This window comes from Passer montanus, unplaced genomic scaffold (genome assembly GCF_014805655.1).
Source record: "Passer montanus isolate IOZ18808 unplaced genomic scaffold, ASM1480565v1 scaffold5, whole genome shotgun sequence".
NCBI classification, from domain to species: domain Eukaryota; kingdom Metazoa; phylum Chordata; class Aves; order Passeriformes; family Passeridae; genus Passer; species Passer montanus.
Window position 1 is genome coordinate 4,395,490 of NW_024369929.1, and position 26,045 is coordinate 4,421,534.

The 26,045-nt window shown below is 39.1% G+C and overlaps 1 protein-coding gene across 3 annotated transcripts in view; it reads right to left on the bottom strand.

Moving 5' to 3' along the window:
* Positions 1–26,045, bottom strand: part of LIPC (lipase C, hepatic type) — a 66,509-nt gene that overhangs the window by 37,271 nt on the left and 3,193 nt on the right. For 2 of the 3 annotated variants that reach the window (XM_039723643.1, XM_039723644.1), the window contains exon 2: positions 12,099–12,210. In XM_039723643.1, coding sequence (XP_039579577.1) covers positions 12,099–12,177 — 79 coding nt within the window. In that variant the 5' untranslated portion in view covers positions 12,178–12,210. Of the gene's footprint in view, positions 1–12,098; positions 12,211–12,413; positions 12,457–26,045 lie in introns of those variants that run through there. The other variant, XM_039723645.1, reaches the window with a different exon arrangement.

A 26,045-nucleotide genomic window follows, 5' to 3' on the forward strand; every position in this document is an offset into this window, starting at 1 on the left:
TTTAAAGCAGTGTTTATTCTGTGTTTCTCACTCTGTGCTTTTCATTTTGAAAAGGTTGGTAGCTGGAAACACATCTTGCCTATTGTCTTTTGAGGCTTCCAGTTGTTTGCAACTTCTTGCCATAGAGAGGACAGTGACTAGCTTTTGGAGGTGAATCCTTTAGGTGCCTGCTCCCACATAGCAACTTCTATAATAAATATTTGCTAGTTTTATTTTGAATGATATGTTATTCTTTTGACTCCTGCTACAATTTTGCTTACTCTTTGTAGAAAAATTATCTCTAAAGGTCATACTGGCAGTTATATCATAGACCTAAAATAGCTGATTTTTACACATTTCTTTCTCCCCTCTTTCAAATACATCCTGCAACTGCTCTGAAGCAGTGCTTTTGACTAATGAGAGCTATTGCCAGGGTTCCCTGTTATGACACATTGTTAGAAATGTGCCTAACATAGAAAAGTGATGGCTCACTGGGCTTTCATCACTTCTTAGCCACTGTCTCAATTAGGATCAGTGTTTTATTTGGAGCTCAGTGATTCAGTTCAGATCTCTCTCATTCTCAAGGGAGGCTGCTCACAAGGGCAAAAATTCAGTTTTCATACAGACTTGTCTTCAAAGTCTTATATAAAGCACTACATTTAAAGAACAGCACTGTGACTGAGTGGGGTATGCATTGTCTGTAACCTGGTAGAAAGGTAAAATATAGCATCACTACATTAAGTAAGACCAGATGTCTTCCTTTTCTGACTAAGAGTCTGTTTAGACATTTGTAGAATTCCTTTGTTTTGGAACAGTTTTGTCATATCTCTGCTTCTGTAGATAATTTGGTACATGGATCAGATGCAGTTTTATCAAAGGACTATTCACATGCAATAGAGCAGTCTCGTGTTTCTAAAGAGGAGCAATTCCTCTGATTCTTTCAAAGATGAGAGCAAATTGTGCACCATATTGAGTGCCCTTTGGCTGCAGGTGAAGAATTCAGCAGCTTGTGGGAGTGCTAATTAGTGCTAATAATAACTTCAATGACCTGCCTTGGCTTTAAAATGCCTGACAGAAATTGCCCTGTCCTTGAAGGACAGAGATTTTGTTTCTGTGTGTGTCTGATTAGGGACACTCATGCCTACATGTTTCTGTGTTTAGTGATCACACAAAATTACCAAGTGAGTGCTTGTGTGTGAATGAAAAAGAAGCGGTTGGTGTTGGGGAATCAAGAGGAAAAAAAGGCAAAGAGACCTCCCAAAAATACTACGACAGAATTCCATTATTAAAGGGATTTCTCTTGTAGTCTAAATAGCCTTATTAAAACTAGAAATATAATAGAAATATAATATAATAGAAAAGCATTAGATTAGGAATTGGATTAGTCAAAATTAAACCTTATCTCTCTAATTTTGGTACTTTTTCTGTGGTTACTCTGCTGAAATATGTATGGAGGGTCTGAGGAAAATGAAAGCAGTAATTTGAGCAAGTGCACAAAAAGCTCCGAAGTATGAAATTTTTATTTCATCTGGATAATAGGTTGCTGATGGTGCAGAAAACAATTGTATATTCAGGGATATTGCCCTAGACCTTTCTAATATAAATTTTATTAATGCTAGCCAGAAAAATGAATTACTTTATGAGGTGGAATGATAAATTAGGGGTTTTTCTGACTTTTCTTTCTTTTGCTTAAGTTATTTTTGAAAATCAGTCAAATTTGAGGAAAGGGTTTTTTAAATACCGATAGAGGCTTAATTGGATGATGGAAACACTGGTAAGGCAGCAGATTTATTTATTTTTTAAACTGAGGATAAAAATTTGAAGTTAAAAAAACGTGACTCGGTGTTTTGTTCCTAATTAGACATTTGGCTTCAGTGCTGCCCAAGCAGCTCTAAGCAGACTTCTTCCCTACCCTGCTGCCACCCACCCACTCCTGACCTCCTGCAGTCCCATCACTGCCCCAGCACAACTGGTCCCTTAGCTGCAGAGTGAACAAGATCAGGGAGCTTATCCAGCTAAAAAGTAGGATGACCAAGAAAAAAATATAGGCTTGTTTTTTAGCTGGATCAGTTTCCAAGAGGAACTGTGAATCACTGTGTGGCTGCAGGGAGCTGTGCTGGCACAGTGGGGAGGGAGCCCTCTGGGCAGCAGTGGCCAGAGGGAAGGGCTGCTGAAGTTTTCATGTCACCACGAGGGCCATGAACTCCAGCCCTTCCCTTTACGTTAAGATATCTGCCATCACTGGACACTAGTGAAGTACAAAGCACAAAAAGTCAAATATTTGAGGCCTTGCTTTTCCCCAGAGCTGCAAAGGTACAGAATCTCTTTAGTCTCATTTTCATCACTGTTAAAGAGTATCCTAGAAATCAAAGAGCAAAGAATATTCACGTTTGATTGCCTTATTACAGTCAATTAAGCTTAATCAGGAACGCAGATGTGTATTGAGGGACTAACTTGCTGCACAGCAAGAGGGAAAATAGTGGTTTACTACATTTTCCAACTACCCACACCATCCCAGAGAGTGCAATATACAACCAGTGTGGAAACACCCAGGCAGTGTCAGCTCACAGAAGGTCTGTGGGGAAAGCTACTACATTTTAATGAAATGAAGAGATATGTGAAACAGGCAGCCTTCCATCTGGAGATCCTGGGGATCCAGAGTGTTCTGTATTACAACAGTTTAGTTGTGTGGCTGTGTTGACTTTGAAAAACAGAAACACAGGTAGCCAGTAGCCAAATTGTGACAAAGTGGATTACAGAGGAGCTGTAAAAGATCCTTCAATCACTTGTTATAGACACAAGATTAATCTGTTTGGATTGCTCTGGTCTTGGTCCAGAATGTCTGAAAGGGAGATCAGAAGGAATGAAGTGCTGGGTTTGCAGGGTGCTAAGTGCTGCTATGATCCTGTACTGTGAGAAATCCTTCTTGGCTCAGAGTACCCAGGCCCTGAGCAGATGTCTGAGAATTTGGTTTCCTCCTGCACATCAGGATTATCATATTCAAAGTATCCAAAGTGATATTTTTTTCTAAAGCCAGTTTAGAAACTAGCATTGATACTTCAGATGGAAAATAACTGGTAATTTAAATATTTTTGGTAGGCCCATAAATATCAGCTCTTTCATGGTATTCAGGGGAGTAACATTTTATTGAAATGAATAGCAAGAGACATCTTAAGGCCAAGCAGTTATCATCAGTGGAATTAATTGACTAGCACTTAATGTTCTGTAAAGTAGAACGTTTTAAATGAATATACACAATCTTCATAACCTAGAATAGAAAGATAGAAAGGGGCATGGGATCATAACAGAAATTCTAATCCAAAGCCTAAATCCTATGAATTTACTAAAATTTCAGAGATGGGTTTGGGAGAAGGGATGTGCAAAAATTCCTCTCAGATGGAATAGTACATCATACTCCTGGTTTTATTTTTATTCTCTAAGAATCTCAGTGGTAGTTGTGCTAATTTCTGCTACCTGAAATTTCAGATAGAACACAGTGTATTCAGCTGCCCTTCCCATTGCCACTTCCTGTGAGCTGATTTAGGGAGATAAAAATAGTAAGCAGCACAAGTGTCTCCTCTGGGAGCTGGATCAAAGTCTGTAAATTTGCTCTAGGTCCAAATCTCCATTGCATTCTTTAGGATGACACTGACACTACCAAGCCAGAAGGTTCTGAGGGACAAATTTCTTGGCTGAAGTTTCTTACAAAAGTTGCAGTTCCTTTAAATTAACATATTAAAGTAAAAGATCACATTGTTGTCACAGAGCATGTGAGAAGAGACTGAGGCTATTTAATGGTATACATCAGGATCAGGCTGAACTTCCTCTCCAGGAAACCGTGTGGAGTTCTGACAGAGAGAGAAGGCACATTAAGTTTTTGGAAAGAATGAATTCTGAAGGCTTCTGTGCTCCAAGAAACATGTGGAAACCTCACAGTGCTCTGAGAATGGAGGCAGAACTATAGTAAGCAAAATCTCGTGCTTAGCACGCATTCTCTGTGCATTTCACTGTGTTTGAAATGCTGTTGCCTAGAGGATGCTTTCAGGGTTTCTTTTTTCTCTCCTAACTTGGTGTGGCCCAGAGAGCAGTAAGTACAGGTCAGCTGGAGCAGGGGAATTGTCTTGGTGGTGAAGGCCAGCTGCTGTCACTGTTCCATGGCAGAGCACTGCAGTCAGCCGTGGAGCCTGGGCATAGCGAGGCACTCACTGCCCAGCTGGAGGAGAGATGACTGAATTGCATTGTAGTGGGAATGAAAACCAGAAGAGTAACTTTAGTACTGCTCACTGAAATGTGTAGTGTGGGAACCTTTTCAGAGCTTTATTGGGATTTCTGGTCAAAACACCTCATTAGTACCTCAGCTTTCATGACCATTTGATGTCATCTACTAAGAAAACAATGATTTATGGTCTTCCTTACAAAAAACCTGTTCCCAATTAAAAGAACAAGCTCTACTTTCTATTCCTGGGTAAGCAGAAGGTAAGCATGATGGATAGAGACCACAGTAGATTTTCAGATGATGTGCCAGCTGGCTTTCTGTGCAGTTTCTAGTCCTGCAGAGATCCACTCACTAATGCTTTGTGCTGGTAGCTGTGTTTTTTTTATATTTGAGTATTCTCCATTCCCTTCTTTCTTCCTTTTAGGTCTAGACTCTAATTCTACAGTCCACTCTGCTCATTTCTGTACTGACAGTAGAGCAGGGCAGAGAATTAACTTTAATCCAGTCACAGTTCCCTCCATTTGCTCTCTTTCTTGAAAATATACAGAAACTGCTTTGGGGTTACTTTCAAGTGTTCAGAGAAGACTAATTGTCTCCTGGTTGCAGCTGGTCCTTAACTTGAAAAGCAGATTTGGGGAATCCTGCACAGATATAGTCTGTGAAAGTCTTGTTCTTGAGGGTGAACCTCTGCTCTGGGTCATGCTTCATCCTGCTTACTCTCGTTTGCATAAACACATTAAATGCAATTAGGGCTGTCAGGTTTCCTTGTAGTTTAGCTAAGCACTGTGGTGTAGGTGGCAATTTATATGTTGTCATAGACAAGCTATTTTAGTCAAGATCAGTTCAGAAATTGTTCAGATATTTGAAAGGTCATTAAGGTGCTGGCTCTAGTGACTCCCAGAAAAGTGATATTGAAGCATTAATAGGGACTGGAGTCTAAGATGAGACATTAAAAAGGAGTTCAAGTGGATACTAAGGACTTGATTTAATACCTCTAGAAGGTTTTGGGGCATTTTTATGTAATGTAGTTCAGGAAGAAAGATGAATAGTTTACAGAGATGTATTTGGCACGATAAACTGGAGGTTAAGTCATGTCCTTGTGTCCTAAGAGCACTGCTAATTCATATTGTCATTTCTTCCTCGTGTTTCAGGCACTGAAACTAATATTCTGCTTCACTAAATAGTAATCAGTTTCTGAAATGCAGTAGCTTTCATGTCTTTCTGAAAATAATGATACGGGTTTTAAATAGAATCCAAGATTCTTACAAATAATTAAACTGTTAAAACAGTTTTTTGAAGATTGTAAGCTCTCTAGTGACAACATTACCTAGATAATACCACTTGAAATATTTTCTTATAGTGAAAAAATGCTGCCCAAACATTTCCTCCTCAAAAAGAAAATCTGAGCTTTTTCCATGTCCCTTCCCTTCCTAGTGTCAAACCCTAAAAAGCAAACCTTGAAGGCATTTGTACTGTCATCCTAAGTCAAAAGTACAACTGACATAAATATGAAAAACTAGCAGTACTATTTCACCAAAACACACAAAAAATTTAAATGGAAATATAAGAAACCAAAACACTAGCCTCTTCAGTATGTATATCATTTTCTAACACCTTTTTTTTGTCAGAAAGTCCACATAATTTCATTATTTGTATTTTTATAACAACTCATAGAATTCCAGTCAAAGGTAGGTTCTGGACAAGTTTTAGTCTCAAGACATGATAATTACCTGGACAGTATATTAATTATATAGTGATTTGCCTGGTAAATAAATTAGAATGTATTTTGATAGTGTGTATATATATATTAGTACAACTACAAAACACACATACACAGCACTGCCACCCCAATTTGACAGAATCTCTAATTTGAGTGACTTTTGGAAATGCTGGTTGGCAAACATGGAGTTAAACCTTAATTGATGTCCTCCAGCATCCCTTATGACCTAATGCTGCTGAAAGGGAGAAGAGTGGTGCTTGAAAGAGTAAGTAAATTCTTCACTCTGACACTATAGATTACTCTGAGCCTGAGATGCATAAAGTGGAGCACAAGTGATCTAATATAGAATAGATTTTAAAATGAAAAATTTCCTCTCAGCGTTGTTTCTGTCTAATAGTTTACAATGTAGCATTAAGATATGGAAGAACATGCCAGTGTAGCAGAATTTTAGGGCAGTTTGTCAATTCCAGACACCAAGCCAAATCAAACATATGTGTATGTTTTTATTTTTGTCCTTGGACCTGCTCTGTCATTATCTCCTCCATGGTTCAGTGCCTCCCTCTGTAAGCAATATACAAATTTAGAGAATGTTTTTCGCATCAAATACTTCAAAACAGCAGAAGTTTAAAGGTTTGTCTCATAAAATTTGGGTTTTCAGATTGGACATGCTGGTTTAATTACGGAGAGCATTATATGTATAAACACCTTGTTTCCTCATATTTGATATTTCTACATCTCCTTTCTTGTCATTTGTTGCACTTGGAGCAACACCAGGAATTCTGGAGGCCAAATAGGAACCCAAATATAAACAGTATTATTGATAAAAGATTCAAAAGATTTTACTAGACTGGGCAAGCAAACCAGAGAATTTCTGTAATTTTAGCCAACAACTCCTGTTTGTGCAACCGTCTTGTTTTAGAAGCATTTTAGCACCATCAAAAGCTTTTGTTGGCTGATTATAATGGGTATGTGGAAGGGTGTGCAATCCTATGCAGTTAAATGCTTTCTGAGGCTATTAGCAACTGTAGCAATTTTTTAAATATTGAAAGGAACAAACAAGAATGGTATCATAGTAGTATAACTTTAAAACCAGTATATTTTTCTAGAAGAAAGGCTACGAAGTGTGAAAGAGGTCATTTGAACTTGGAGCACAGACATTAAACAATTTTTTGCAAGAGTCATAATTCACATTTGGCCTATGGCCAAAGCAGTGAACTTCATCACCCACTCTTGGCATGTGCAGATAGATGGTCCCTTCTGTCTCTTTTGCCAGTTATTGCTCATGTTGCCAGGAAATCTTAATCATGCTGCTTGGAAGTGGCTGCTGGCCCATCCCCCTGCTGCCAAGCTGTGTAAGGAGTCCAACTCAGCTTCAGCAAACAGAATCTTAGCTCCATCTAACATAGGAAAAAGGTCACTGTGCTAAGGCCACTCAAGGGGACCATATGGTGGTAGGACTTACATCATCACTATTGCACTGCTGTTGATGCAACCCTATTAATAACCCTGACGTTCACACAGACTTGGCATAACTAGGTTTTCTAAAAGAAAATGTGTAATATAAACCTAGAGTGAACCACAAAATAAGAAGAAAAGAAAAATGCTCTCTTTGATACTGAGTCATAGAATGGTTGGAATTGGAAGGGAGCTTAAAGATTGTCTAGTTCCAGCCCTCTTGCCATGGTCAGGGATGGCCCTCACAGGTCAGGCTGCTCAGGGCCCCATCCAGCCTGGTCTTGAACTCTTCCAAGGATCAACTCAAATAAACAACCTGTTCCAGTGCCTTAGCACGCTCTAAGAATTTATTCCCACTGCCTAATGTAAAAGTACCTTCTTTCAGTTTAAGACACTGCCCCTTGTCCTGTCACTATCTGCCCATGTCAAAAATTCCTCTCCCTCCATTTTACAAGCCCTCTTAAGATGCTGAAAGGCTGCAATGAAATCTCCCTTGGGCTTTCTCCAGGCTGAACAACCCCAACTCTATCAGCCTGACTTCACAGGAGAGGTGCTCCAGCCCTCTGATCATCTTTGTGACCTCTGGACTCACTCTGACACTCCACATTTTCCTTGTGCTGAGGATCCCAGTGCTTAATGCAGTATGTTTTTATTGATACTTATTTTCCATTGAAACGATGTATTTGTATTTAAAACCAATTCTAGCCTTCTCTAGTTTGAGAAAAGGAAGACAATCAGTTAAGCAGTTTGATTGCAGTGCCACATTACCAAGAGCTGTTCTGTATGTTCAGGTTTTTCTACTGTCATATGCAAGCACTAGTCAGAAGAATGTAATTCTCCAGTCATACAAATTGCAATCCATTGGTGAATTTAAGCTCCTCATTAAATGTTCAGTCACTTGCTTTAGTAGAAATATTGAAAGTTGTTTCGTGCATGGGTAGTTCCTTTGTCACTTGGGTTCCTGTTATTGTCTCTTTTCATGGAAAAGCAAAGGGCCTTCTGTTAGTTAAACTATAATTATATTTTGGATCCTGTAGTGAAAATTTATGTCTGAAATTATAGTCATAGATTTTTCCAGATGACAAAAGGAAAAATAACTGGTTTAGATCATAGAAATTTTGGTAGAATTCTAAGACTCGTGGGAGCAATGCAAATTTCAAAACACACCCAGTCAGAAAATGGCAGCAAATAGTTTTGCAAAATTTTTCCTGAGACTATCATAACATAGATCATTAGTGTAACTGGTATCTGAACTTTCAAATTCCAGGACTTCTTGGACCATTATTTTTATATGTCACAAAATTTAGCTCCTGAACTCTTCTTTAAATGATCTAACTAGAAGTGACGTGAATTTAAATTTCAGAGGTGATCAATAAGTCCATTGAAGTAAATAAGGAATACTAATGGTTTTTAGACTTGTTTCTATGGGCTCACTTTATTTCTCCATCTCCTTTTGGAATTTAATGGTTTTTGTTTCTAATAGTTTTTCCACTATAAGAGGTAGAAATTATTATTTTGGTAGTTTTCTGGATCTGAGAGAGTATACCCCACACACTGCATTTTGTTGAGAAATTTTATACAGACTTTGATATATATTTGCTATACCAAACATCTCTTGCATCTGTAATCCATTTGGGGAATGAAGAAAACATAACAGCTATTCAGATCTTTGTATACTCTATTCCTATGGCCTGTGTGTAATACTGAGGTGATGATAGCACTGCAGTACTTAAAACATAGCAGAATTGGATGATAGCTGAGATGTTACCTTCTCTTTGGGGAAAAAGAAGTGCAGCTCTTCTGCCAGCTGTGAGGCTGTCAAGTAAAAGTGCTAGCTCAACAGCATGCATTTTCATGTCAGCTACTGTCTAACTCTGCTCTGCACAAGGAACTGGAATAATGGAAAATATTCCCACCTACTTTTATGTTTACAGGAGAAGAATCAAAATAAATAAGGGCTTATGTATTTTTCACATACTTGTAGAAAGAATCATCTTGGCACAATTTGAGGAATGTTATTTTTAGGTGCTTATTTCTCATTCTGGGATTCTGCTTTTAGATAATGAACCTTTGCCAAAAATGCCAAAATTCTTTCCTGCTATATAAATGTACAAGAAAACCATGGCATTTCAGAAACCCTCTGTGGTTTTTTTAAGAATAACCCTGTGTGTGTTTTAAATTTGGTGTAGTTTTTGCTTGGTAATGCACTCCATCTTATTCTCCATAATTAAGTATAAAATAAGAACCTACAATATATATTTTTGTACCTAACTTGATCAAAAATATCTACAAACACTCATCTAAACTGATTTACCTGCTGCAGTCTAATTCCTGTAAGTTCTGATTTTGTAATGTGATTTCTTTTACTGTGTAGGTGGATACAATGGTACAGAAAAAAAAATGGAAGAGTTGTTTATTTTCTGGATACAAATGAATGAGTAGGACTTTTACACAGTGATTGTTCTTTTAGAGACTGCTCTTTCATAGGTAATTGCTTGTGCTAGAATTATGTGCCAGGCACTCATCCCTGAGGAGGCTTTGCACTCCTGATAGTTGTGCTGTTCTATGCTGCAGTTCCTGCTGAAACAAGAACGAGTGAGCTCCAAGGTAGGCGGATATCCAGGTAAAATAGATTCAATGCTCATGGAATGCTGTCTCCACCTGACAGCATTAAAAGGCCTCTTATGCAGAGCTGAAAGCTTTGCTCCCTTCCTTAGTGTGAGGTGATGCCTTACTGTCATGTGCATCTGCCATTGTGGCAAAAGAATCTGCCTCACTAGAAGTGAAATAAGGAAAATGATTCCCCGAGGTTACCAGGTACAGCCAGCACTCGCAGAACAAGCACAGCCTGGCTGACAAGTCAAATGGTTGCAGAAACAAGGCAAGGTTTTGAGAACTGGGAATTAAATGATGTTCTGGCCAAGGCTGGTGTGGCTGAGATGGATTGGAGCAGGGTACCAAGGGAATGAAAGATGCAGAAATACTCATTAATGCAAATAGACAGTTGGATTTGGAATTGGACCGATTTAAAAGTGACAAGTGATGAGGGTCTTAGTTCAACATAATGAAATACCAGAGTCTTTAGCCTGGTAACTACCCCCTGTAGCAGATCTAGTTAGGCTGTGAGCTGCACCTGGAAGAAAATACAGTAAATTTTTTTGCATTTTTAGAAATAGACGTTCTCTGTTTCTGAAATCAGTCTCTTGCCTCAGCATACTATGAGCTGGGCATATCTGCTAGTGCCAATAGTGACCTGTTGTTTGTGGCCCTCGAGTAAGGTTTTAAACTGCAGAAGCAATGAGCAAACAAGAGAAGTCCATGATACAGGAGTCCTAGGTCATGAGGGGAAAGGGGATGGAGAGAGTGAAGGGACTGACCTTGCTATAAATGGTGCCACAGGTCGTGGGGTGGCAGAATGTGAGCTGCATGAGGCAGGACCTGTGACTGTGAAAGAACGGGGGGACAGTAACTTCCTCTCTCTGCCATGTGTATCTCTGGGGAACTAAACTTTGACCACACAGTGGAATCTGAATAGATCTTAGCAAAGATGATGGGAGAAGCTCAAACTAAAGTTAGTGCTCTTATTTTAAGTTCTCTCAAAAATACAGAATTGGTCAACTTTTCTAAATAGCTTTCTAAGGTTCAGTGACTGTGAAGGATGTGCAGGTCTTGTCTGGTGAACCAGCCAAGTTGTGGCATTAATTGAAGTTTCTCACAGTGTTTTAATTCAGGGATTTTATATTGTTCAAAGTTAAACCCAAGGGGAAATTTAATGTGCCGTCTCACAGAAGGGTGGTCCTGCCTCCTGTAGATTGCAATCACAATGACTATTGCATATAAAGCATTTGTGTAGCAAATGGTTTCTAAAGCTGTTAATATAAATTAATAAAAATACAAAGCACAGCTGATGTAAGGGGCCATACTTCTGTGAATGTGCATATCTTGATTTATTTCCAGCCAAGGAGAAAACTTTGTTTATCCCCTCCAGACTTAGAGTATTAGAAATGCAGTTAGATAAGAAGGAAAACTAATACTTGCTTTGTATACATCAATAATGAGGCCAAACATGGCATTATCTTTATCAATCACATCAGGGAGGTTTTAAGAAATGCAGTTGTTTGGTGTCCTGTCTTGCTCAACAGTCACACAGATACTGACAGAACGCCAGCGTCACAAATGCGTAGGAAATGGTTGTGTGACCATGCCAGGGGTAAAGACCTTTCCCAGGACTGCTCAACAAAACCTACTGCAGATATATCTCTTCCACTCAAAGATATTCATCCACTTGAGATGAAAGGCAGTCTGCATTAGGCAACTCAGCAAATGAAAGCTTAAACAGTGTCAGGTAGCTGGAAATTTTGATTCGTAGTAGGAGACTAAATCTGTCACACAGAATAATTCCAGCCAAGAAGATTATAACATTATCAATTCAGTGAATATTTTCAAATTAATACATTTTAAAATGATCTTAATCAGAAGCTTTGTTAAAGGTCAGATTACCTTAATTCTGTTGCCTCAACATGTATGGGTTCCCCCTGGGATATATTTGTGGTAATTATGAGCAACCACATTTTCCAGTAAATACAGACAGGTATAAATGCCATATTTTAGGGAACACAGCACCCAAACCCAACATCCTAATGACCAGACAGTCAATACTACTAAATTTGTATAGCATAAACATTTTTAAAAGTTAATGATCAGTATTTATATTTAATAGTATATTACCTTTTTTCTTTCCTTCATATGTATTTGCTGAGATGATGATACAAGAAAGCAATAAAAATGAAAGTTGCAAACTTCTCATTTTTGTTTCTTTGAATGAGAGTTCTGCTAAATTCTGCCAAGAGATGGGAAAAGAAAAGAATTAGCAATGCTTTGCAAGAAATTCTTTGCCCATTAATCATTAACCTTGATTTTGTTTGTCCCCTGCTCCGGTTTTTCCTTTTATGGGAGGGAAATTGGAATTTGCCTATTTCCAACCTCTTCATTTTTATTTTATGCCACATGTGGCAGAAGTAATTTGGAGCTGGATCCTCTTACCTTGCTCAACAGTGCTTGGCTCTGAACACAGACTTGAGGGCATTTGTTCTCTGAAATACTGCTAAAGGCCAGGGTAACCAGCTTGCATTCAGCTGGTCAACAGCTCGGTCTGAACACATTGCAAAATAAGGGCAAGAGGTTCCTCTAAATATTTCATTAACACAGACAAATCCCAGCAAGGCAATCGTCAACATTTTACATATATTAAACACTTCTTTCAGTGGTTCAATCAGTACCAGATTTTGGAGAATCAGTCTTTTCTTTCAAACCAAGTGAATGATTTTTAACACATAAGACATTAACTAATACAGCACAATTAACCAACATCTCTCTCCACTTCCGAGAAAAGAATCATAAGAAACTGTAGGTACTAAATGTAAGAGTCATTTCAGAGGAAAGGTTTATACTAAGATAGTATGGTTTGTATTGGAAGTCAGAGCAGGATTTTAATTACAGCACTGTGTGTGTATGAAACAAGTAGGTAAATATTGCAAAGCGTGAGAGGACAAAAATTGCCCTTGGATAGGCAGCAGGGATCACACCCAGCTGGATTTCCCATATGAGCAGGACACCATGCTGGCCTCTCCTGTGGTAGCATCAGTCTGCAGCATCACAGACCTGCCACACCAGTCAGGGGTGTTGGGAATGCTCTGGCTCATTTTAAAGGCACAGCCATGGCAGCACAGGCCTTAGCACGGGCTGCAAATCCACCTGCTTTCCACGGCTCACTGGATTGCCAGTTTATGTGGGTTAGTGCTGCAAACCTCCATGGCTACCTGCACACCTGAGCTAAGCTATAATTAGCCAGATAGGTGCATCATACCGCACTTACATGCTTTGCACCATTGTGGAATTTTCCTTAGAAATAGGCACGGGAAACTTTCTCCCACATTCTGAATCATTAAGAAACCCTCATGCACAAGAATGGGTGATAGTGTAAATTTGCTGAACTTAGTTTATTATGGATTTGCTCTTAGTAATAGCAAATAGAGACAATTTTTAAAGAATTTTAGTTCTTTTTTTTAGTTCTTTTAAACTGTCCCAGATAAAAGTTTTCCCTTTTTTAAAGACTAAATCTCGTATGACCAATATGCTATAGCAGAACTGACATGTTAGACAAAAAAAAAAAAAAAAGTATTCTCAGCAGGGAAATTCTGCTGTCTTGCTTGATGCATTGTTCAGGCATATGAGAGCAGGCTTTGTGGGGAGGAGTCCATACTGCTGGGTGCTGCATGAAGGCAGGAGAAAAGTGCAGATCACTTTCCTTCCTTGCTCATTCCAAGCAGCTGTGAGTCCAGGACACAGCAGATAGCTGGAAAACCCTCAAGCAATCTCTAAGGTCAGACCTGTCCCTGCAGCTGGCAGTGATCTTGGCACAGTAACATCTGAAGCACTGTCAAGACTGATTGATTAGTGTGTGTGTGTGAAAGTATACTGAAAAAGAGGACATACGGAAAAGGGGGTGATAGGATCAAAATTACTCTTGCTAAATGAAAAATACTGATCACAGCAGTATTTTAGTGAGCAAGGAAAAGAGACAAAAGACAGAACTCGGACAAGAATTTAGGCTTTGATGCTGAACAGGAAATGCTGTATTTTAGTGAAGTTAAGACTGGTGGAAATTACTAGTGTGATTTAGAACAGCTAAATCAGCACAGCTATTAAGCAGAGATTTTGCAGTGAACTCAGAATAATGTTGGCTGGAGATTATGTGAAGATGACAGGTCTGACTGACAGGTTGAATGGTGACACTAGGCACAGTAATCAAGAAAGTAGAGAGCATTTAGAGGAGAAAGATTGCAAGTTTCACTTTCTGCAGACAGGAATTGTTCTGGAACAAGGTGGTAGATCTGTCAGGGACAGAATTGGCTGTTGGATCTTTGTGAAGAGATTGTCTGAAAATAAAGTCTATAGGGATCAATGTTTGGATTTACTTCTCACTATGGAACCCATATAGGAAGCCAGGATGACATTATGAGCATTTTATGAAAGATTGCTTAAGGTGGTAAAAGGAAAACTGCGAAACAAGGTGGAGGAATGTGCCTTCCTTTGGTAGGTTTTACTTCATTTGGCAATTCTGTGTCAGTTATTGCTGGTATTTATTTGTCTTTCCAGTATTCACGGGATGTCAGCAATAATGATGAGAACACTAAGCAGTGTTGTGGGAATAATGGCACCGATTTGAATGAGAGGCTTCACAGAGCGTGTTGAGGATGAGTTTATGTAGCACTGAATTGCCTGCTATGGCACATTAGTCTGCAGAGAGCAGATGTGATTGTGTTCCAGAGGAAGGAGCTGCTCCCGATGGCCTTGACAGCATTGTTGCACCATGTGTTTTCAGAGTGTGCTCTTTGTTTTCTTTTCTTCTCCATTTGATTTACATGAGTAATTCCAATTACCTTTATTGTCTGCTCAAAGAGAAAAGAATGGGTCTTCTGCAAATGTAATGATCATTAGAGGTAGGAAACTCCTGGTAAATAATTTTCCTGTGAATCTAAATATTGAAATTATAACCTTTGCCATTTTCAACATGTTTATCTGGTCACTTGATAACTACCTTGCTTGATAGGTTCTTAGATGGGTTAATTGCCATTGTATTGTTATTGCACATATAATATTCTATGAATATATAACCTAAATTATTTTAGAAATTAGTTACCCTAAAAAGCATAACAAGAAAGAGTCTTTGGCACATTATGAGGATAGAAAAAGTGGAGCCAGGTATTTACCAGAAGCAACTGTGCAATTGCTACTCAGAGTTTACTGGCAGTATGTTGCATCACTTACTAAAATGGCTTTTTTCAGCCACATTTGAATCTGCATGAGGTGTAGTGAGTGGGAGCTGCAATATTCCAGGTGAAAATCACTGCAGAAAAAAAAGAATCCTCTGGGAAAATGAGGGTGCTCTGGGTCTTCATATTGTTCCACTGTTTGACCATAAGAATGGTGAAACTCGATACCCCTGAGACACTCCCAGTGTTCTGCCAGAGCCTTAGGAACTGTAAGGCTGCTCTGCTGCAATCCTGCACCACTGGCAGTGACAAAATGTACAACACAGGTACTAGAAAATCAGGGAACAGACATCTCAGGGACTGTAACAAAGGCTGGGAGGCTGATGTAGGAAAATGACACCTGGAATATGCAAGCTGCACTGTGTCCTGATGTTACTTTCAAGAGTGAGTGGAAAGTTTAAGTTTAGGATTGGATATGTTTGCTTCTCGTGCTCTGGATAAGGAAAGTGGATAATTTGGTATTTGCAAAAATCTTGATTTTTTAAAAAATGTCTGAAATTAAATGTGTCCTGATATTACTTTGAAGAGTGAGTGGAAAGTTTAGGATTGGATATGTTTGCTACTCATACTCTGGATAAGGAAAGTGGATAATTTGGTATTTGCAAAAATCTTGATTTTTTTTAAAAAATGTCTGAAATTAAGTTGTTTAAATGTAAGGTTTAAATGTGGTTATGGTTAAATATGTTAATCTTTAAATTTAAAGGATCCATTAAAAAAAAACCTGTAGATATGATCTCTCTTTTCCATAACACCCAGCATTTGCAATTACTTCATTTTCTGCATTGAAATCACTCATACCTACTGTAGTGATCTGGATTCTAAAATTAGAAATAGATATTCCAAACTGCTCTCTGTGAAACAGACAGAACACGTTTCATATTGCACGGAGGCTACTGCTTTGCCAACTTCACATGAAATAGAATCTTTTCTTAAACACACAGTGGTCAACCCCAAATTTGTAGCTTATGTCCATGTGTTTATGTGTAGTTTGCATGCACTGCAAGGGGGCTTGATAACCTTCTCTCTTCTGCTGAGCTGCTGCTTGTACAACATATACCCAGGAGGTAGACTCTCAATCACAGTCCCCATCTGCTGCCTGGCTAATGTTCCAGTTACAGTTAGACCTCTTGCACATATTCACATCTAAAATAAAATTGATGGCTCACTATTGGAAGCAGCATGTGACTAATGATGCATTGTACCAGGCAAGTTTTTGCTTGAATATATCTTTCTAATCAAGTTAAAGAAAAGAACACAGAGCAGAAATTTGTCAGGCATACAATCCTGCTTTTTTTCCTGAAACCACACTGTTCATCAGGATGCTTTTCAATCACCTGAAGACCTGTTATATTGTAGTACAAGATGTTCTTTCAGGTTTGGAAGAGATTTTATGGGCCAGAACTTTAGCTAGCATAAATTGGCTTCTGTGCAGCTCTAATGATTTTCACCAGCTGAGGATCCGCCCTGTGTTCCTATAATAACCCTAGCATCTGAAAAAAGATTCATGTGATGGTTATGCTAATACATCTGAGGTTATAGAGCAAGAAAATTTTTATGTGGTTGAATTTTTAATGCACTTTTTAAATCCAAAATTTATTCTGCCTGTTTGATCTTTTCTAGGATTTTTTAATATCAAATAACTCTGAAGAGACATTTTTAGATGGACTTTTGTGTGTAGATTCATGGTCTATGTCAAACATACAGCAGCTGCACATGAGTCTGAAACTTCCTTTACAGCAGTAGGTATTGAGCCATCAGACTTTTCAGTATTAAATTCAAAGCTAAATAATTGATCAGCAAACTTTGTTTTCTGATATGAAAGAAAAGCACTAATTTGCATGAGCATAGTGTTGCAAAATATGAATTTCTCATACAAGATGCATTTCATACTCTGTATCCCCTGATAAGGTAGTCTTCTTCCATGACTCATTACCCAGAATATTATCTGACTTTCCTTGGAAGCACATTTGGGACTAGGAGTGGAATTCTTGCAGTTTCAAGTTTTCCCACAAGTTTAGCAGATTTTATATATTTGTGCCTTTCAATAATTTTGGAAATGTGCTGCACTGAGTAACTCTTACTATTAACAGCTGTAAATAAAGAAGAGAACCCAAATACAATTGCCAAGCATAAATATAATTCTATAATAAGTGGGTAATCTACTTCAAGCTTCTTTTAAAAAGGCACTTTTTTTTACTTCAATGTTCATGGAGTGCTTTTCATAACAAAGCATTGCTTGCTTAATTGCCTTAGAAGAATGCTGTTTCTTCTGGGTCTGTCTTTATGTGTACACTGTGTTCATGTGGGGCATGTCTCTGAAAGCTTGACAAATCAGAAAAGCACAGAACTGATGAACCAAATAAAAGGGGAGAACAAATCCCAATATATCTGGACTGCCCATGCTCTTCCATTATGTGAAGAATATTGGGAGTTTGCATATTACCCCTGCCTTAAAACAGGTTAGGAGCTGGCCTACTCCCTGCCTCCTGTTGCAATAGTTCTGTTCTTCAGCAGACAGGACTACATGTAATCAATTACATGATTATGCACTACTGGAAGGGGTGGTGCAGCTCCCGACCCTTTATCCACCTGGATTCTGTCTTATTTTGGATATTCACTGTTGTCAGTGTCCTGTTTCAGGGATGACCTGTAAATGTTTGCATTGATTTTTTTGTTGTTAAAGCAGTTTTTACACAGAGCTGTAACACATAGGAAACTTTCCCCAAATCAGCACTGGGGTGTCAATAGATGTAACTGTGAAGAACAGATGTGCTTTTGGAAACCTCAGTGTGCCTGCTAAGGGCATTTCCCCTCACTGCTCTGTGTGAGAAACAGCCAAACATGTACAACAAAGCTCCTTGGAAGACTGAGATCCAGCCCATCTCCTTCCCCCCTGAGGACTGAGCTTTATGGTTTTAAGCAAAACCAACACAAGAGCAATGCCTTTTGAAGCTGCCTTGCTTGTTCACCTCCCCACATCAAACAGAAGCATATCTGAAACAGATGAATACAGAGGAAAACCAATAGGGCTCTCTCCCTTGCTTCAAGCTACTGTATTTAGGAGGGAGAATTTGTAACAACAAATGGAAAGCAGACTTGTTTCAGATATTGATTGATGGCTCTTATGGGTAAAGAAGGAAGCAAGAACAAGACAAGCAGAGCTTCTTGTAGGTAACATATTTGAAGAGGATACACATGAAGGCACTTATGCAAAAGGCAAAGAACCATGGCAAAGTAAAGAAACTTGAAAGACACTAAACATTCAAAGGCTGATTGATGATGTCTCTTAGAACTTAACATGCTCACAGGAGCAAAACCCAGATCTCTGTGAAGCTGCTCTCATTAAAATTGAGTTTTCATGAAAAGGGAAGAACAAACAGACAATAAAGCCAGAGGAGAAGAATAGGATTCATATATACAGAGTAGATGAGGGGGCAGCAGACTGTTTGAGGTGGTTAATTATCAACCCTAAATGTTTTGTTTGTTCCAGGACCTGACATAGCTCTTGCTAGTCCTAGCAGAACTTAGATACTGGCATGGATAGACCCTTGGATCTGATGTATTGTGGCAGTCCCAACATTACTAAAAGATTAGCGGAGATTATAAGAGAGAAAATTGGCTTAGCTGAGGGATGAAGAAGCCTTAGTACTTCTAAGCATCAGTTAGGATAAACATGCATTTAAAATGTTCTCCAAACTTTGTGAAAATATGGTCTGAAAAACTGCCTGAAAATGTTACAGATTGGTAAAAGAATAGTGGACTTTGTTCACAAAAACAGAAATTAATGTAGCCTACTAGAAAGAATTGAAATAGTTGTTTCTATGTTAGTTCTGGAACTGCAAATCTGGATAAACCATAGGATAATCAATTAAATACATTGGTATTCCAAAATCCATAGTTGTTGAAATGATTCAGAGCAACAAATCAGTCAGTGTTAGTTGTGAAGTGACTGTGACCATGAGTTCAAACAATTTCTTGGTAATGTCCTGTAAATACTGATGTTCCACAGCTGAAATGGGAAGAGCTACTAAACACTGTATTTAGCACAGATGTTTCCTGTTATAACAGATCAGTAAAATTTCAGTGTTCAGTGGGCCTTTAACACCCACCCTCCATCTGTGGTATTCATTTTTAGCATTGTGGAATAGGCAAAAAACCAGGCATATAATTAAAAAGAAACCCCATCAGGGTGTTTTCTCTAGCTCAATTTTTCTTTTTCCTAGCTGTGTTCCTTCATTTGTGTGTGGAAACATTTCATGGGTGGCAGCATGGATAAGACAAAGCTAGCTCTCCATCTGGGGGTCACACCTATTGCAGCCAAGTGCACTGCAAACCAGCCCTGGAGCATGTGCTGCACCCATGAGTGCTGATTGAGAAAGGCTCATTACGTCAGCTGGGTAAGAATAATATTCTTTGCCAAATGACCAGTTTGTGCTTGTGGCTTTTAAGTGCTGTGGTTCAGCAAAGTGCTTGAGAAGTGCCTTTACTTTGAAGAGGAAGTTGAGGGAAGGGCTGGAGGCAAGCAGTGCTGAGGGACCGGATGAGCACTGTGGGAGTAACAAAGTCAATAACCCAGAGAGCTGTCACAGATCCACTCAAAGAAAATGATGGGAAAGCTCATCTTTGAGTAACTTGCTTGGGAGACAAAAAAGGAGAAGGAAGCAAGCATTAAAGTGACTCTGACCATAACATGCATTACAAAAACCTTCAAAATTTACAGTGTATACCAACTTCTTAAGTTTCTTTCATGTATGTTTATTCCAGGTTGAATGTTCCAAAATCTTAACATGCGGTGTGTTATTTGGTGAATAATCTGTGGGACAGAGCACAGGTGTCAGTCTAGTGAATTTTCAAGTTAACTCCTAGGTTTATGGTGATGGGGGAATAGGTAAGGAGTCTAAAATGTATTTCCAATGGAGAAGAGCAGTGCCATTGCAAGGGCTCATCCATGGGATGCAAACCTTGCTAAGCCCACACTGCCTGTGGCACATGGACCTGTACCTCCTCATCTGTGTTCCTTCACTCTGCCCTGTGGCATGAAATCCAGGGCAGCCACCACTGGCCTGCACTACCCTCACACCAGCCTTAGGAAGAGCAGAGGCAGGCAGCTGGCCTTTCCATGGAGATTTAATAGCTCCATATCCTACTTGGTATTCCTTGGTTTTCTGTGTTCTAATTATAGCTTCAAAATTATTACTAATTTCTTTTTAATTTCCAAATTCCATTTGGCATCTTACATTGAAATTTCCTGTAGAGAAAGATTTCTATCCAATAGTTTGGATTCTTTCTTGTCATATTCCCCCACAGATGGTCCAATCTGCTCTGCAGTTCATGCCTGACAGCTAGTTAATCTGGCAGTGTAGGAACACACATTTAAAAATGCAGGTTCTGGCATCAGCCTCAGGCAAGCACCTCAGCTATGCTCTGTACCCTCAAATTGAGGACTTCAGTCTCACCTTAAAGGTGTCAAGAGTGTGTTTTCCAGGTATAAGGTACACTGTAGAAGATAGCTCTGAAATCAAGATGTAACTAGGACTGTTTGTGTTGTTGCAGTACACTAACAATGTTTTCATACTTACACCAGTGGCTTAGGGCAATTTCCTAAAAGTGACTGAGAAAAGCAAACCCATTCATGGTAGGTGTGAATTTGTTACTCATGGACTTTCATCTCCTCTAGAAAACAAGAGGAGGAAGTAAAAAGATTGAAAAATATTGCACTAAACAAAATGTGTTTGAAACTTTGGCAAAGCATTGGATAAATGCTTTATGCTGTGTATTTGTTAGGTCAAATTTTGCTCTCTATCTGGTTAAAACATCTTTGTACAAAATCTATAAAATATCACTGAATTGCATGTATATGTTTCTCATCATGGACCCTGGGAAGTCTTCTAAAAATGGAATAAGAAAGTGGAATATATTGTGGAGGGTTTTGTCTTAGTGGCACATTATAGGAATACACAATTTACCATAAATACAGTAATTTCTCTTTGATACAGAAAATAAAACAAACATGCATCTTTGCTCAGGACCATGAATCTTAAGTCAGAAACACATTTAGAAAGTAATTTGTGACTAAAAATTTAGGATTTTTTCCTTTATTTATTACAGAACCATTTTAAATCCTCTTAATATTTTTAGATACAGTTATTGTGTTTCTGGTGACCATCAAATTGTTGTGTTGAAAAAATGTCTTCCAGTCTGTTTGTTCCAGATTAGTGAAATTACCATGTGAGATTCTACAAAAGTTATTGCACTTTAAATACATCAGTTTTTATTAATGCAAAAGAGATAAAACTATTTTTTCCATTTGCTCAGAAATGACAGTCTGAAAATGGCAGCAAACAAATTTTGCAAAATGTTACCTCTGTTTTGTCCTGTCCATTCTGTAGGGTATTTGTCAGGAGATAATGCAAAAATTCATATATGTAACTTACTCAAACTTTATGGCTAAGTAGTACATTTAATATCACATTTTCCATTCCTTTTTGATGCAGAAATAAGAAATCAAGAAATGAGGTTGAGATTATATTTTTATAGGTCATATATAATGCAAATTCTGAAATGGGTGCAGAACGTTTCCATAATTCTTTTTAGCAAAAAAAGTCTGCTTAAAAGCTTTTACAGCTGTCCCTAGGGATCCCAGTGAGGTGATGATAATTTCTGTTATGAATTAATCTTAGAAAATTTCACAGTAGCAAAAATTGTGACCATTTAAAGAAATAATGAAACTTTAAAAAACAGTTCTGAAATATTTCAACCAGCATAACCTAAGGGCTGGCTTTCAAAGAACCTGTAGATTCCTGATTTTAATTGTCTTCTAATACATCTCCTCTGAAAAGAATCAATTTCAAATGAAGGAGAGATTCCCTAGGTAGTTTTTACAAGAATTACTCATTAAGAGTAGGTCATGCATAAGCATAGATCACAGAATCATAATGCTGGGTTGGAAGGTCTCTTGGAGACCATCTTGTTCCACGCCCTGCCAGGGTGGGTGCAGGGGTTCCACCGCACCGGGTGCTCAGAGCCCCATCCAGGCTGGCCTCGAGCACTCCCAGGGATGGGGCAGCCACAGCTTCCCTGGGAAACCTGTGCCAGTGCCCAGCCACCCTCATGGCAAAGAATTTCTCCCTCTTTCAGTTTGGAGCCATTCCCCCTTGTCCTACCACTCCAGGCCCTTGTCCCTGTAAAGTCCCTCTCCAGCTCTTTAGGAGCCCCTGAAGGTGCTGTAAGGTCCCCCTGAAGCCTGTTCTCCAGGCTGAACAGCCCAGCTCTCCCAGCCTGTCCTCCAGCCCTCTGATCATACTGGGGACCATCCTGTGGACTTGCTCCAGCAGGTCCATGTCCTTGTTATGCTGGGAGCCCCAGAGCTGGGTGCAGCTCTCCAGGTCTCTCACAAGAGCAGAGAGGGACAATCCCCTCTCTTGACCTGCTGGTCCCACTTCTTTGGTGCAGCCCAGGATTTGATTATCTTTCTGAGCTGCAAACACACACTGCCAGCTCATGTCCAGCCCCTCATCCACCAACACCCCCAGGTCCTTCTCCCCAGAGCTGCTCTCACTCCTCTCTCTGCCCAGCCTGTATTTGTGCTTCCATTTCCCCAGTCCAGGTGGAGGACCTTGGACTTGGCCTTGTGAAACTTTGTGAGGTTCATGCAGACCAACCTCTCAGATCTGTCAGGGTCCCTCTGGATGCCAGTCCTTCCTTCCTTCCATTTCTTTCTATTATACTTGGTCAGGTTGGTCTAAGTCAAAGAACTAGAGTATTTTCCAGGTTATCTTTGCTTTAGCTATAGGTTCTTGATATTCTTTTTCCCTTTCTCAAGGCTTTGTTTCATGCATTGTAATACGTGTTCCCTTTGAGAAGAACAAAATACATAATGAAATTAAGTTCTTACTTGGAATTACAAGGAAAGTGTATAATTTTTCAGATTTCATAGCAAGGGATGTCTGGGCTGTATCACTGGCAAATCACTTCAGCTGTAGTCCTTAGAGAGCCATTAGTGCTGCTGTGGAGCATATCACATATAGCCAGTCTTCATCAGGAATTATGACAGCCCAAGGAAGGCAGGTTTTGACATGCCATATTTTGCTTGTATTATATTTTGAGCCATGTATCCTTGTATTTTGCTGACAGATTGTCAGGGAAGTGATTAGTCTGGATTACATGGTGATGATTTCATTTTAGAAAACAAAACAAAAAAGCAAGCAAAGAGGAATTGCTTTTGGCAGAAGATGATCCCATTACTTAGAAGAAAAAATTACTTGATGTTAAATTAAATGCTTATCAAAATTAATACAACAGAATATGACAACAAATAATAGATGATAACTAGTTAATAACTCTGAAAAAAGGATTTAGACAACACTTTCTCTTCATTCAGTGCTAAATCAAAGCCATGTAAGCAATGTTGTTTTGAGCACTTGGCTTCATAGAAATAGCTACTGGTAATGCACTTCAGGGCCCAGCTACTAGAGATGTGACAATAGCTGGCATTGTGTGGTGTTGGCAGTATCCTAATGTGTGAAATATCTGTGTATACCATAATTTCTGGAAGGAAGTGCTCCCCTGCAAGGCTGCTTGTTTTCACTGGGGCCTTTGAATAGAAGTGGTGCTGTTCTGTTAAGGAACTTGGTTTGGGATTTTGTCCAGGGAAATTGGGTGCACTGAGACTAGTGGGTGCAGAGAAGGAAACCTCCCAAAAACCTGACTTTTAAAGAATTGACCCTGTGTCCCAAGGACTGCAGGCAATATGCAGCTGGGGAATTGTGCTGGAATGCCATAGGTGCAGCAGTGCTCCAATGCTCGTTCCTCCTGGGAAGGCAGCTGGTCCCTGACTGCACCTCAAGACTGCAGAGCTCTGGTCACCTTCTTTCCAAGCAGCAGCAAAATACTATTATGATTGTCTACTGCAACAGGCTGATTTATGAGGGGAAAAACTTTCGGTCCCAGAAGAAGGTAAATAAAATTTCTTAAAAATGTGGCCTGCCAAAAAAGGAACTACTATAATACATATAAGCCATAAATCTATTAAAAGTGCATGTGCTGCAGTGGTTAGTATAGTGCCTTCTGGGAAATAGGATTCATTTTTCCATTTCTTTCAAGACTTGTGCTGTTTTGACAGACAGAAGCTCAGATCAGTGGGAAATGGAACATTTCAGGAGTGAGTGTGTTCTTTTCCCTGGGCAGGCACTCTTGGTCACTTGAAGGAACACTGAGCCTGCTCCTTTTTTTCATGACAAATCAGATGGCCTTTAAAAGTACTCCTACTCTATATTTCTATTGCAGACCTGCTAGGGAGCTGTTATGGAGAGTTTACTAAATTACAGTGGTATAACATTCTTAGTAAAGGCAACATAAACATCACATCTTTTAACTTCAACTGCTAACTTGAAACCAAAAATCATCCTTTGAGTACAGTTCTTGGACTTTGTTCAGTCAACCTTTGAAGAAAGACAATGTGCCTTTTGTATAAATCAGGACCAGACTTAAACACATAGGGCAATTTGCTCACTGCATTTGAAGTTAAAATTTGACATAACAAAGGACATTACAAGAAACTGCAGTGAAGTTTAAAAAGATCAGTACTGAACTAAAGTTTATTGCCAGTACTGTTCTTGCAGATCAAGGCTATGCTAATGTCGTCTAGGGTTACTTTAATATTTTGCAGCCTCTCATTCCCTTGATGCATGCTTTAAGCATGCATATCACTCACTTTTATAATATCATAACTTGATAAAACCTTCTTCTTTGTGCTGGTCTCCTGAGGTAAAAAGTCAGAGATATGGTAAGTCTCACATTGTTTGTTCCAGCTTCATTATATTTGATTAAATATATATATATATTTTAGTAATATAACATACAATAATCCTCAGTAACTGGACATTTTTCATCTGAATAATGAAATTGTATCCTAGCATTTCTCTGGTCTTTGTAAGACACATATAGGAGATTGACAACATTAACTACTATTGCACACCATGATGGAAAAATTTGGAAAGGACTTTTGTCTTTAGGGATGGATGAGTGGAATCTTTACAGTCTTCCTGAAAGATGTACTGTGCAGCTTTTTATTCTCTGTGCAGGAAGAGGTGTGTGTATGTTCTAAATATAATTATGGGTCAGAGTGTAAATGTTAGGTTGTGTGAAGTCCATGATGGAAAGCAGACTATCAATTATGTCAGTGGGAGGTTACTGCCAAGATCAAAAGTAGATTATAGGCCTGGCTAAGGCTGTACTCACACAGCTTTGCTGGTGCACCAGTGCTGATGTGCTATTCTAGCAAAGAGCATGGCACTCCTGTGCAGGCAGCATATTCTGGTTGGCTGTGAGTAAAAGTTCTCCCTGGAAAAGAAATGCTGTCCATATAACTGCCTCTCTGCACTCAGCTTTTCCTGATGCAAATAGCCAAGTGTCAGTTTGGTCCATGTTCATGTCTGAAGCACTCACAGCTCTGACTGGTGACCAGAGAAGCCTTCAGCAGATGAACCAGGAGGGATGTGCCAAGCCCTTGCCCTGCTCCATGGAGAAGGGGTTGAATAATCATAAGATTCTCTGTGTAACAGGGGACAGGGATAGAAACAGTTATTCACCTGGGACAACCACTTGTAATTCTAGGCCATCCAAATTCCCAGTGAGTCATCAAGTTAAAATTAACAAGGACCCTTTTCTTTCCAATCTTTGTTTTGGTAAGGAAGCAGAAGAAGCAGAAAAATCAACTCCTAAAAGAAACCTAATTTGGTCTAAAACGATTAGATGGAAAGTTCTTGATTTTCCTCATAGATATAAGACTAAATTATTAGTTTTAAAAATCAAGACTTTTCAATGTGCAAACTATACTAAA